The following is a 13,991-nucleotide window of genomic DNA, read 5'->3' as shown; positions in this document are numbered from 1 at the left end:
CGGTGACCTGATACTTCAGTCAATGATGCCGGCAGTCGCCGAACAAAATCGGCAAGTGGGAACTTCAGGTGCTAATTGGAACATAGAACAATACAACACAAGAACAGGCCCTTTGGTCCACAAGGTCTGTGCCAAACATAATCCCCAGACCAACTATTATCTACCTGCAAATAATCCATATCACCCCATTCCCTGTATATCCATATGCCCTTACAAATATCCCTTAAATGCCACTATCGTATCTGCCTCAACCATCACCCTGACAGATGTTCCAGGCACTCACCACCCTCTGTGTAAAATATTTGACCCCACACCTCCTTTATACTTGGCTCCTCTCAACTTAAAGATATGACCTCTAATTGTTGCTTGTTCCATGCTGCAGAAAGGTTCCGACTTTAGCTACCATATGTATGCCTCTCCTAATGTTATTTATTTGTAGTGGTCTCCCCACAATCTCCAGCGTTCCAAAGAAAACAATCCAAGTCTGTCCAACTGCTCCCTGTAAATAATACCACCTAATCCAGACAATAATCTGGTAACCCTACACTGCACCCTTTCCAATGTGTCCCACATCCTTTCTGAAAAGGGGCAACCAGAATTGCACATGATACTCCAAATTTCCTGCCAGAGGACAATTGCAATTGAAGAATATATAGGTACTGATTTATAAGTATGTATTTTTTTTTAGTTGCTGGGCCATACATTTATAATTTATGTCAACCGTTTAACACCATCAATACAATCTAAAATGCTGTGAACGTTGGAAGTCTATATTGAAAACAGAAATTAAAGGAGATACTCATTAAATGAATAGAGAGAAAAATATTTTCTCAATTAACGTCAGAACATTTTGATCCAAACCAAATAGAGAAAACGCACATGAGCCAAAACCCTGGTCGAAGACTATTTTCCATTTTGTTATTAGATGCATTCGGTATGGAATCATTTATTGCAGGTGTGAAAATCAATATATTGCAAATGCCCTTAAGTTGAACCAAAAACAAAAAATACTGGAAATACTCAGCACGACAGGCAGCTTCCATGGAGAAACGGATTTCATGTAGCAGGTCATTAATGGTTCATAAAATCAAAAATGTCAGTGACATTTCCGTATAAATCCAACCTGCTCTCCACCATTTTTTATTATCACTTGTATTCATTTGTCTCTATGGATATGTGGTTGTATAATTTATCATACAGTTAGACAGTATACTTGGACATACCATTTCTGCAGTAAATTCAGGGATTATGTTTACCCAGGCTGCTGTGTCTGGAATCAGTTGAAGTCACATTCTCAGTGTGAGGGATTAGGGTTGAGGGAGTGTCTGTTCAGGGCTGTGATGAGAAACTATTTTTTCATCTAGAGATTTGGTGCACTTTGGTATTCCGTACCCAAGAGGGCCTCAGCCACTGGGTATATTCAGGACAAAGATCAATGGAATATTAGATATTGATGGAATTAAGGGATGTAGGGTTATTACTGGAAATTGGCAATGAGGTAAAGATCAGCTATTATCTTACTAAATGGTGCAGCTGGCATGAGCATCCCCTTTTTCTGTGTCTTATGCTACCTTTGAGTTATGATTTTTGTGTATTCTTGTACTATTGAAATGTATTATTTGTTATCCTTTAGATATTAATTTGTGTCCACCTTCCTATTTTGTAGGTATAAATGGGTTTGTATTTGAAAATGTCCCCAAGTTGAATTTCTGTTTGAATGAAGTGATTTATTGGCACGTAATACTTGGTGCCCAAGAAAAGTTCCTTTCAATCTACTTCCATGGACAAACGTTTAAGAACGATGAGGTGTACGAAGATGTGTTAACTCTCTTTCCACTTTCCAGTGAAACAATCCGTATGGACATGGATAACATTGGTGAGTAATGGAAATGGTTGTTTTACTTTGCAAGGAGAGGGGACAGAGAGCTGCCATGATTCACGGTGATATGATTCAGGCATTATGTTGGGATCATATTCTCTAGTACTCTATGGTAGGATGTGCTGTAGGTCAGGAAGTACATGCGGTGAGAGAACCAGAGTTAATGTTTCATAAGAACCCAGCATTGAAGGGTGATTCACCAGAACTTCATCACAAATTCCAGCTTATATTGAAAATTATCAAACGTTTCGTTAAGTTTAGATTAGAGATACAGTGCCCTTAGGCTCACTGAGGCCGCGCCGACCAACACTAACACTATCCTACACATTAGGGACAATTCACAATTTTTACCAAAGCCAATTAACCTATAAACCTGTAGGTCTTTACAGTGTGGGAGGAAACCGGAACACCCAGAGAAAACCTACAGAGAAAACATACAAACTCCTTACAAACAGTACCTATAGTCAGGATTGAACCCAGGTCACTGACACAGTAAGGCAGCAACTCTACCATTGCACCACTGTGACTCCCCAAACTGATGTGTTCTGCCATGTTCTTGACAGTTATGACAGGTTGGTTTACCCATTAGTATTCTTCTCGACTATTTCTATATCGTTACTATTCCTGCACAAAACAAAAAAAATTAGATAGTTGTTCTTTTCTACATCATTAAATAATAGGTATTCTTGTGGATTTATTTTTTTGGCAATGCTATTTTTGCTGTGCAAGACTTTTTATAACAACCAGACTTACTGTAGTTGTATTAATTCCGCGACTGAAGTTAGCTCTCCACGTTATTGGTGCTACAGAATGAGTAGTGCTAAATTACACTGGAATGTCAGACTACAAACAAGCTTTCCCAGAACCTAGTGAAAGTTCAATGCCCTTGTTTAAGCAACAAATATTAAACTATATATTTAATTGGAACTTCATACAATGACAGTGTTTTGGCAAGTTTATACTAGAATGACAGACTACAAACAAGCTTTCCTAGAATCTAGTGAAAGTTCAATGCCCTTGTTTAAGCAACAAATACTAAACTATATATTTAATTGGAGCTTCATACAATAACAATATTTTGGCAAGTTTCAGATAGAATAAACCAGTCGTAAACATATTTACTGCCCCATGTTCGATTATCTATCTTCTTAAACCTCATCTTTCAATTCTACTTTCTTTAAGACCCTTTTATATTCATCATGCTGATCAAACCTTTGAGACCTGCTCCAAAACGTCTGGCTCAGACTGGTCTATTATAATTTCCATTAGAGGGCCTTACAATGTATTTCTATATGGAAACTGCTAAGTATATGTGAGTTTTGTTGCTAAGGATTTACGACTGGCGTTAGAGTATTTGGATTAAAAATGGTGATTGTCACAATTGCCACTGCAACACTCCGTGTATTTGAAGGTCTGGTTTTATTTCTGTATTGTTGGATTCAGAGAAGTATATCTACAACACTTCTGTAATTGAAGTATTTCTCAATGAAATTGGTTCACCTGCTGCCCCCGGTGCCTCCTCAAATCCCCTCAGATTAGTTAATTGTAAGTAAAAATTAATATTTATCATTTTACCATCTTACCTTGTCATTAATCTCCCAATCATTTAGGTGTGTGGCAGCTGGAACCACTTAATTATCATTACCAAATACAGGGCATGAGGGCAAAGTACAGCGTTCGGAACTGCGACAATGATCCAGAAAACATAGAAGACATTCTCATCGACCTTGATTCGAAAGAAGATGAACTGGACCTGGCAGTGGGAAACGTACTTAAAAATAAAATCAAAAAGCTTTTTTACACACCACGTGGATTCAATAAACACAGGGATAATCAAACAAACTTTTATGAAGCAATTGACCTGGAAGAAGTAATGAATGCTACTGATGATGAGCAAAATATGACTGATATCGATCCAGTCTGGTCCCACTGTAGGCAAGGGCAATCTCAAACCTTTAGGGAACAATTAAGTAGGGAAAAGAAAGACATTCACTTTCTAAAAAGTGGGATTGACAAACAATTTTCCAAGCACGCCAATGATCAGAATCGAACAATTAGAAAGGATTTCGATGATACACCTGAAAGCAGCAAAATTCAAATCTTAACAGATTCTGATAACTTACATGATAACTCTTCATTCAAGAAGGTCAACAGACCTGATAAAGACGGTAGAAGTGAAAATATAGATGAGTTATTAAAAGCAAAATTCAGCTCAGATGACCTTATTCTGACAAACAGAATGAAAGATATATCATTACATGATCTTCTGAAATCTAACCTGACAGCTGGAATCGATGGAGAACCAGATTTGCTCCATGCAAATCAGACGCATAAATCCAATGAAAGTCTGAAGCTGGTGGATAAGGTTAACATAAATAACTTCTCTCTTCAAGCAAATAAGTCTGAACATGTGTTTAGCAATGAAACAATGGGAATACATTTCTGGGAGAATGAGACAACTGTAGAGTTTATGAAATTTGAAGATGTAACACGTAATCAAACATTATTTGACAAAAATTCAACAACAGAAGCTGAATCCAATTCTAATCTAGCTGAGGAAATGCCACTTGATTATGATGACTATGAAGAAGAAACTTATAGTGGAGCTGGCGATGAATCCAGCGGAGATCAGGATGAAACCAAGTCCAGAAGAACCTCTAGCAGAGAGTCATGCCCAGAGGAGGCGCCAAAACACATCGTAAGAACGTCCAGTTCACAGTCTAAGTATTATTACATTGCAGCAATCGAGAAGAATTGGGATTATGAAGACGATAAAACCGATAGAGCTTCCGAGTACAGGTAAAAGGTTAATTTTGCATAACTAGAAATATAGAAAAATAGGAGCAAGAGTAAGCCATTCAGCCTTTTGAAATGTGTAGAAAGGAACTGCAGATGTAAGTTTGGATCAAAGATAGACGGAAAGTGCTGGAGTAACTTAACGGGTCAGGCAGCAAGAAAGTGCTGGAGTAACTTAACGGGTCAGGCAACAAGAACTGATAATACCTTAACCAGTTACAGCAGCAATCAGCCATAACGGACACTATTTCACCCCACCCCCATTCTCAATTATACCAAGGGTTTGCTGTACTTGTAAATGCATAACATCACCTAAATATATTTAAAGATCTCAACAGTCATTTAAGTATATTTGCAGTGTGGTCAGTATTGCAATGTTGACCACATGGCAGAAAATTATTATATTGCAAATTCTCTCAACTAACAAGCTAAAAATGACCAGGTAATTTGTTTTTGACTGGGTGATCTTAATTGAGAGATCAGCATTGGGATGCTTTAAGTCTATCTCAAAATTCGTAAGGATTTCAGTTCAGACTTTCGTCCCGAAGATGGCACTTTTTACAAAGGAACACTTTCTCAGTACAGTCATAACTTGGGATGCTCACATTTCTGGAGTCCAACCCATTTAACATGTGTCCCAGTGGATGATTAATGAAGGCACAAAGCCTCAGCAAGCGCCCATCTTCATGGGAGAGATCAACTACTGGATAAAATGATAACAAGATCAATTAAAAAAGTCAACTGTTTTCAATTTATCTGTTAAATACATGATATGTGAATAATTGTGCAATAATACTGATTATTGGAAATTGTTCAGCTCTACTCATAAGGTCATAAGGGATAAGGGCAGAGTTAGGCCATTCGACCCATCAACTCTACTCCGCCATTCAATCATGGCTGATCTATCACTCCCTCCTAACCCCATTCTCTTGCCTTCTCCCCATAACCCCTGACACCTGTACTAATCAAGAATCTATCTACCTCTGCTTTAAAAATATCCATTGATGGCCTCCACAGCCTTCTGTGGCAAAGAATTCCACAGATTCACCACTCTCTGACTAAAGACATTTATTCTCGTCTCCTTCCTAAAAGAATGTCCTTCAACTCTGAGGCTATGACCTCTGGTCCTAGACTCTCCTACTAATGGAAACATACTTCCACATCCAAGCCTTTCACTATTCGGTACGTTTCAATGAGGTCCCACCTCATTCTTCTAATCTCCAGCGAGTACAGGCCCAATGCCATCAAAAGCTCATCATAACTTAACCCACTCATTCCTGTGATCATTCTTGTAATCCTCCTCTGGACCCTCTCCAGGGCCAGCACTTCCTTCCTCAGATATGGTGCCCAAAATTGTTCATAAAACGCCAGATGCAGCCTGACCGGCACCCTATAGAGCCTCAGCATTACATCCCTGTTTTTTTGCATTCTAGCCCTCTTGATATAAATGCTAGCATTGCGTTTGACTTCTTTACTACCAATTCAACGCAGATTAACTTTTTGGGAATCTTGCTCCAGCACTCCCAAATCCCTTTGCACCTCCGATCTCTGGATTCTCTCCCCATTTAGAAAATAGTCTACGCCTTTATTTCTACTACCAAAATGCATGACCACATTTTGCTACACTATATTCCATCTGCTACTTCTCTGCCCATTCTCCCAATCTGTCCAAGTCCTTCTGCAGAGTCCCTGCTTTCTCTGGTGGGTATTCATGGTCCTCATTGTGAATAGAACTGTATGACAGCCCTTTTCAGGATATTCATGATATTTTATGGAAATCACTGTATTTATATTCATTAATGCCTCCAGCTGGGGCAGAATCATGTTTAACATGCCAATGTTATGTAGTTGGTGGCAGCAATCACGGAGACGAAGACTTGGCAGTAAATTCAAGAAGGCAATGTTTATACAATATAAGGACAGCATGTTCAAACAACCCATGATCAAAGGAGAAAATGAAAAACACTTGGGCATTCTCGGACCAGTCATCAGTGCCGAGATCAATGATATAATTGTGGTGAGTCAACTATTTGAAAAGGAATGGTCTCTGGGGAAAGCAGAAAGGGGTGGAGATGGAAAGATATGTTAGGATTCCATTAGAGGTGGCAAAAATGTCGGAGAATTTTGTGCTGTATGCGACGGCTGATGGGGTGATCCACATCTTCCCATCTCCACTGTTCCCTCCGCAACTCCCGGTTTCAGTCATCACTTCCCAGGTACTTTCCTCTACAACTGCAGGAGATTCAACACTTATCCCTATACCTCCTCCCTTGACTCCATCCAGGAATCCTGACGGCCCTTTCAGGTGAGGCAGAGGTTCACCTGCACCTCTTACAACCTCATCTCCTGTAACCATTTTTCTCAGTGTGGACTCCGATATATTGGCGAGACCAAGTGCAGACTGGGCAATATGAATATTGATTTCTCTAATTCCAAGTACCACTTGCATTCCCCCCCTCTCTCTGTCCCTACCCCAGCCATAGACATCCTGCTAGCTTCACTGTTCATATCCCTTCATTATCACCTTTTCCCCAGCCAACAATGGACCATTATGGGCTCCACCTTTCCTTGGCTATTGGTGCCGGCTCTAATTTGTTCTGTACCTTTTCATACTTTTCATACTTTTAGTTTCTCTCTCCCCTCTCAGTCCGAAGGAAGGCCTCAACCCGAAACGTCATCTATTCCTTTTCGGCAGAGATGCTGCCTGACCCACTGAGTTACTCCAGCATTTTGTGTCCATCAATGAATGTTAAGTGTTCTTTTTAGATTGAAGAATCACAAGTAGTTTAACAGAGGGAAAACTGCTGAGTAAGATGCAGGTTTGAAAGTTGTCCCAGTAATTGGTGTAACCAATTTTATTCACATAGGTAAAGTTCAAGAACATGGCCACCAGACCTTACTCTATTCACACCCATGGCGTGCCACGTGAAATACCAATTGAATACACATATGAGGAAGAAGAGTTAAAAGACTGGCCTAGAAAGGAAGAAGATATAGTTCAACCAGGTCAGACAAAGGACTACATCTGGCGTGTAACAAAGGGATCAGCACCCACTGATAAGGACTTTGACTGCAGAGCCTGGTCATATTACTCAGATGTCAACCCAGTAAGTCAATCCATCTTTACAGCATATTTCTTGTTCAAATCAGTTGTGTCAATTATTAGCTAGTAAGCCTTCCAGCTTGCTCTTATGAGGGAATTCAAAGAACTTTCAACACCAGTCTCTTGAATTAACTTTAACACAGCTAAACTGTACCTTCCTGAATTTACAATTGCTTCAAATTCGGAATTCTCAATGGCATGCCAAGTTATTTGGAGCGACCTGCAAGTCACATTTTGATGTTTTTCTGATCAGGAACGAGACATCCACACCGGATTGATTGGTCCTTTAATCATCTGTAAAAAAGGAACACTGCACAAGATCTCTCGAGGGATATTAAAGGTTCAGGAATTCTCTTTGCTTTTCATGACTTTTGATGAAAACAAAAGCTGGTATTTGGAAGACAACCTCCATAAGCTCTGCAAACATCCATGTTATATCAAACCAGAGAGCACTGCATTTCAAAACAGCATGAAGTTTCATGGTAAGGGCCTATCCCGTTAATTTCAGCATTTGTGTATGTGTGATTGTCTTATTCCTTACAATGCCATTGACTGCTATGATATAGCAGCACATAGATGTCTGTAGAGCATGTGATGTCAAATTAAACTAATCTCTTCTGATTGCACATGGTCTATGGTCTGCATGTCCCCTGCATACAGTATTCATTTGCCTATCTAAAAGCATCTTAAATATATTATATCCTCTTTCACCACCACCCCTAGCAGCACATTCCAGGCGCCTACCATTTTATGCATAAAAATAATTTGTCTCATATATAATAATTTCTCTCTCTCTCATCTTATAGCTATAACCTCTATTATTTAACATTTCCAACCTGGGGAACAGTTTCTGACTTTACCCTTTCAACAGGGGGAAGACAGAGAAATGGGGTTGAGAGGGAAAAATAGATCAGCCATGATTTAATAGCGGAGTAAACTCAATGGGCTGAATGGCCTAATTCTGCTCCTGTCTCTTATGTCTCTCATAAATTTATGTACTTCCATCTGGTCTCCCTCAGCCTTCGATGCTCCAGAGAAAACAATCCATGTTTGTCCAACCTCTCCTTCCAAATAAAACCCTCTAATCCAGTTGGCAAGACACCTCTTCTCTACCCTATCCAAGGAATTATGCTGGCAATTTCCAGCATTGGATATCAAGACCCCAATTCATAGTTAGAATATTCCATTGAACATGGGCAGTTATTATTCAATCACATTCTTCAAAATGTATAATTAATTTACTAATCTAATATGTTTAATAACAAATTGCAAATTCCAGCGTCTAAAAGTTCCATGAAGAAACAGATATCCATTACATTATCCTTAGACCATGACCCCACAGATAAGCACCAGGCCATGGACTTCCCAGCGTCATCATCATGTTGTCATATGTAAAGTTATGGTGGCATTGTGGTGCAGCGGTAGAGTTGCTGCCTTACAGCACTTGCAACACCGGAGACCCATGTTTGATCCTGTCTATGGGTGCTGTCAACACGGAGTTTGTACGTTCTCCCTGTGATCGCGTGGGTTTTCTCCGAGATCTTCGATTTCTTCCCACATTCCAAAGACGTACAGGATTGTAGGTAAATTGGCTTGTTGTGAATGTAAATTGTCCCTAGTGTGTGTAGGATACTGTTAATGTGCAGGGATCACTGGTCGGTGCGGACTTGTTGGGCCGAAGGGCCTGTTTCCATGCTGTATCTCTAAACTAAACAAAGCTCAAACTAAAACGAGGAATTACAGAAAGTGGAATGTTAGAAGGTTAAGGTCTGTTTTGATTGAAGATTTTTGAATTCTGAAGCAGATGAAGCTACGAGCTGACCTGGTTGACGTGTGTAAGATTCAGGCAGGCTTAGATAGGATAGGCAAAATCTTTTTTCCATATTATGAGTATCAAAAACTAATGTGTGGAGAATTATGCATGCAGTGTGCAGCAGACATTTGTATGTCTTTCTATTATATCCCCAGTGGCCCTTTTCTTCAGCAACCAACCACAATCTCATTCCCACCACCATGCCAACAGTCCTTTAAGGCCATATTAAAATTACTCTACATTTTTAAGAACTTTGAAACTTGAAGGATGCAAGATGGCACCAGTAATGTGATGCCCCATGAGTACTGCCTCTGTGTCATCTACTATGCTTACACTATTGTACTTAAGTATGATTGTGCTTTATAAGATTTGTATTGAACTGTAAGCAAGACTACAATCTGCAAAGACTGGACCTTTCTACACCCATTCCTCCCCAATCACCTCTTCACACCTACTTAAAGCAAGACTCCAGTCTGAAAAGACGGAACTCTTTCCCACCCACCCCTCTCCAATCACCACTTCACACCCAATTACCCATCCCCTCCGTGCTGCGCAACATCACTTCTCCATCATCAACAATAAAAATGTCTCTTTACTGTCTCTACTGTCTCTTTACCCAAAAAGGCAAGGATTACTGGTCTTAATGACTACGGGCCTGTCGCACTGACCTCTATCATCATGAAGACCTTTGAAAGGCTTGTGCTGGCTAACCTGAAAAATATCACGAACCCCTTGCTGGACCATCTGCAGTTTGCATATCGGGTCAATAGATCTGTGGATGATGCAGTCAACCTGGGCCTGCTCTTCATCCTCCAGCACCTAGACTAACAGGGGATCTATGCGAGGATTTTATTTGCTGATTTTTGCTCTGCATTCAACACCATTGTGCCAGAGCTACTACACTCCAAACTATCCGAGTTGACTGTGCCTGAACCCCTCTGTTGGTGGATCACCAGCCTCCTGATAGACAGGGAGCAGCATGTGAGGCTGGGAAAGCACATCTCGGACCCACAAACCCTCAGCATAGGAGCACCGCAAGGCTGTGTACTCTCCCCTCTCTAGTCTACTCTCTCTAAACCAATGACTGCACCTCCACTGACTCCTCTGTCAAGCTTCTCAAGCTTCTAGAGCTCAATGATCTTAAGACACAACCCTGATTGGACTGATCCAGAATGGGGAGGAATCTGCCGACAGACAGGAAGTGACACATCTGGCATCCTGGTGCCATCGCAACAACCTAGAGCTCAATGATCTTAGTGGAATTGATTTTAGACTTTAGGAGAGCTAACCCTCCCCTCACCCAACTCATCATCAACAACACCACAGTCACATCTGTGGAGTCTTTTAAGTTCCTGGGAACCATAATCTCCAAGGACCTTAAATGGGAGCTATCATCGACTCCACAGTCAAAAAGGCACAACAGAGGATGTACTTCCTGCGGCAGCTGAGGAAGCACAATCTGCCACAGGCAATGATGGTCTAATTCCATTCGGCCATCGTAGAGTCTGTCCTCACCTTCTCCATCATGGTCTGGTTTGGCTCAGCCACCAAGCATGACATCCAGAGCCTGCAGTGAATCGTCCGATCTGCTGAGAAGGTTATTGGCTGCAACCTTCCCTCCATTGATGAACTGTACACTGCAAGGGCCAGGAAGCGAGCGGGTAAGATCATCTCTGACCCCTCTCACCCTGGCCACAAACTCTTTGAATCACTTCCCTCTGGAAGGCGACCCCGGACTGTCAAAGCTGCCACAGCCAGACATAAAAACAGCTTTTTTTTCACGAGTAGTAGCTGTACTCAATAACCAAAAATCTGTAGCCTCCTTTTGCTCTGGTATTTTATTTAATTCACATGTTTAATCAATAATGTTTTATTATTAATGTTTAATGTTTTATGTGTCATTCCAAACTGTCATTGTATGTCATTGTCACTTGCGGGCGGAGCACCAAGGCAAATTCCTTGTATGTGAATTCAAGGCCAATAAACTTATTCATTCATTCATTCATTCATTAGGCAGAGGGCAGTAAATCTGTGGAATTCATTGCCACAGAGAGCTATGGAGGCCAAGTCATTAGGTAGTTTTAAAGCAGAGATTGATAGGTTCTTGATTAGTAAGAGTGCAGAGATTAGTGAAGATAGATCAGCCATGATTGAATGGTGTAGACTCAATGGTATGAATGGTCGAGTTCTGCTCCTATGACTTATGAACTTTAATTCTTGCCTTGATTTTCCCTACAGCAATCAATGGGCATGTGGCAGAAACACTACCAGGCCTGGTAATGGCTCAGAACCGGTTAGTTCGGTGGTATCTATTAAACACTGTTGGATCTGCTGATATCTATAGTGTGCATTTCCATGGCCAACCTTTTACAATAAGAAGAAGCAAAGAGCACAAGATGGGAGTTTACACATTACCTCCTGGTGGGTATTTCATAATCTAATCTTCAAATTATTGCAATCTTTCATGCATCCTCTATCCTTTGCAGTTGTACTCTCTGATATCCCTTGCCACTGACTTACTGTGCACCAATACACCAAGTGCTTTTGACTGAAATGTACACAAATGGCTCTGTTCCTGTACACAGAAAATGTTTGACCTCTGATTTAACAGATTTTCTGCTCTATTCCCAGATCCTATTTAGCCTGTTGAGTAAGATAATGTGCTGAAGGGGCAAATAGTGACATTTGGAATTGATACATTAGCTATCTCTTTTATTAATATTTCCAGATTTCTGATACTGAAACTTCAGGAGGATGGGTGGAGGGAAGGATTGTTTTTTAATAACACACCTATGACTTTGAAACCTTGCATGTCAGTAACAGTGTCAGTTTACAGTTAATCTTGCAGTGCCCACGTACTGAGGTGTGGAGGAGAACATAAATTGGCCCAGGTTCCTATTTTTGATCACAATTCTTAATTCCAGGAAAAAGATATACAAATATTAAATCTGCCGATAAAGATCACGATTTGCTGAATTAGTCTATTGCCATTCAACAATAAACAACTTGGATGTGCTTTTGAGGGGAAGCCAAATAGCACTATAATTTCTTTTCTCAGCCAGTAAATTGGATTGTTCTAGTTTTCTCCTTCATATGTTTTAATTAAGTGAAAACTGTTAACATGCTCGTTATCGCAGGCTCCTTTGGAACCATTGAAATGGTCCCACGCAAAGTGGGCTACTGGCTTTTGGACTGTGAGACTGCTGAATACATGCAGGAAGGGATGCGAGCCGTCTTCCTAGTCTACAACTCCTGTGGGTATTATTTCCTCTTGTTACCCATTCACCCATGGAACAAATTTGGTTAAATTAGATAATGTTAAAATAATTAACATATTAACGAAAAAAAATGCATTATTTTCTGAGCAAAAATAAGAGTGGGTATCATAAAGAAAATTGTAAAACAACATCACCATTATGCTTAGAAATTCTTATTTTCATTGAGTCAGCCATTTTATTGCTAGAGGCTTGATAACCAAATTCAACTTAGTACAGGAAATGCTGGAAACATGTAGGTTAAGCAGCATCTATGGAAAGAGAAACAGTCACAAATTTCTTGCAGTTTTGAAGAAGGATGTGGACCTGATCTGTTAACATTCTCTCTTTTCACAGATGCTGTGCAACCTAGTGAGCATTTCAGGCTCTGTTTATCTGTTTTTATTTCAGATTTGTAGCATCAGTAATGTATTTTTAATTTTTACTAATCGGATAGCATACTTCCACTCCAAAGCAAACTAGACTTCTGCAGATACTGACGTCATACAGTGATCTCAGCTGTGGTAATGTATCATAAACTTTCATTCAGATGAAACAAAATATTTCCAATGTTAGTTCCCCTAGTGAATAGCGTCAAGTTGTGGAGAGGTTTGCAGACAGTTTAATTGTCTGATGGGGCTGCATCATGCATGCACTTCCCCTGCCAATGGACATTACAATTGTATTATCTATCAAAATAGGTTTCCTTGGCAATTGCAGCAGGACAATTTTTTATTTTCTTAATATCCACACTTATGCCGTGATCATTGGTATCCTGTTTGATGTCAGTCCAGAATCAAAGCCAGAGCTGGGACTATCTGAAGCTAAAGGGCCTGTCCCACTTAGGCGATTTTTCAGCGGACTGCCAGCGACTGTCAAGTTCGCGGCACTCGCCTGAAAAACCGGGAACAGGAACGGTGACTGTCAGAGTGGAACACACACACACACACACACACACACACACACACACATACACAAACACATCGGCGGGGGCCAGGGAAAGCAGGGCAGCGCTGTCTGAAATTCACACGGTGCAAAGCCAAGGTGATACACACACCGCGATGAACAGAAAGGTTAAGATGGCTAGCACAGTGTACGGTAAGTCCTTTAAAAGGGGGGGGAGGGGGAGGGGAGAAGGGGGAGAAG

General features: G+C 40.5%; 1 protein-coding gene across 1 annotated transcript in view; it reads left to right on the top strand.

Annotated features, from left to right (window-relative positions):
• Positions 1-13,991, top strand: part of f8 (coagulation factor VIII) — a 56,068-nt gene that overhangs the window by 24,142 nt on the left and 17,935 nt on the right. Inside the window, exons 12-18 of the mRNA XM_033030455.1 lie at positions 1,667-1,876; positions 3,490-4,678; positions 6,524-6,692; positions 7,543-7,782; positions 8,032-8,260; positions 11,830-12,012; positions 12,729-12,845. Of these exons, the coding sequence (XP_032886346.1) occupies positions 1,667-1,876; positions 3,490-4,678; positions 6,524-6,692; positions 7,543-7,782; positions 8,032-8,260; positions 11,830-12,012; positions 12,729-12,845 (2,337 nt within the window). The remainder of the gene's footprint in view (positions 1-1,666; positions 1,877-3,489; positions 4,679-6,523; positions 6,693-7,542; positions 7,783-8,031; positions 8,261-11,829; positions 12,013-12,728; positions 12,846-13,991) is intronic.

This window comes from Amblyraja radiata, chromosome 12, assembly GCF_010909765.2.
Source record: "Amblyraja radiata isolate CabotCenter1 chromosome 12, sAmbRad1.1.pri, whole genome shotgun sequence".
NCBI classification, from domain to species: domain Eukaryota; kingdom Metazoa; phylum Chordata; class Chondrichthyes; order Rajiformes; family Rajidae; genus Amblyraja; species Amblyraja radiata.
This window is presented reverse-complemented; position numbering and strand designations above follow the sequence as displayed.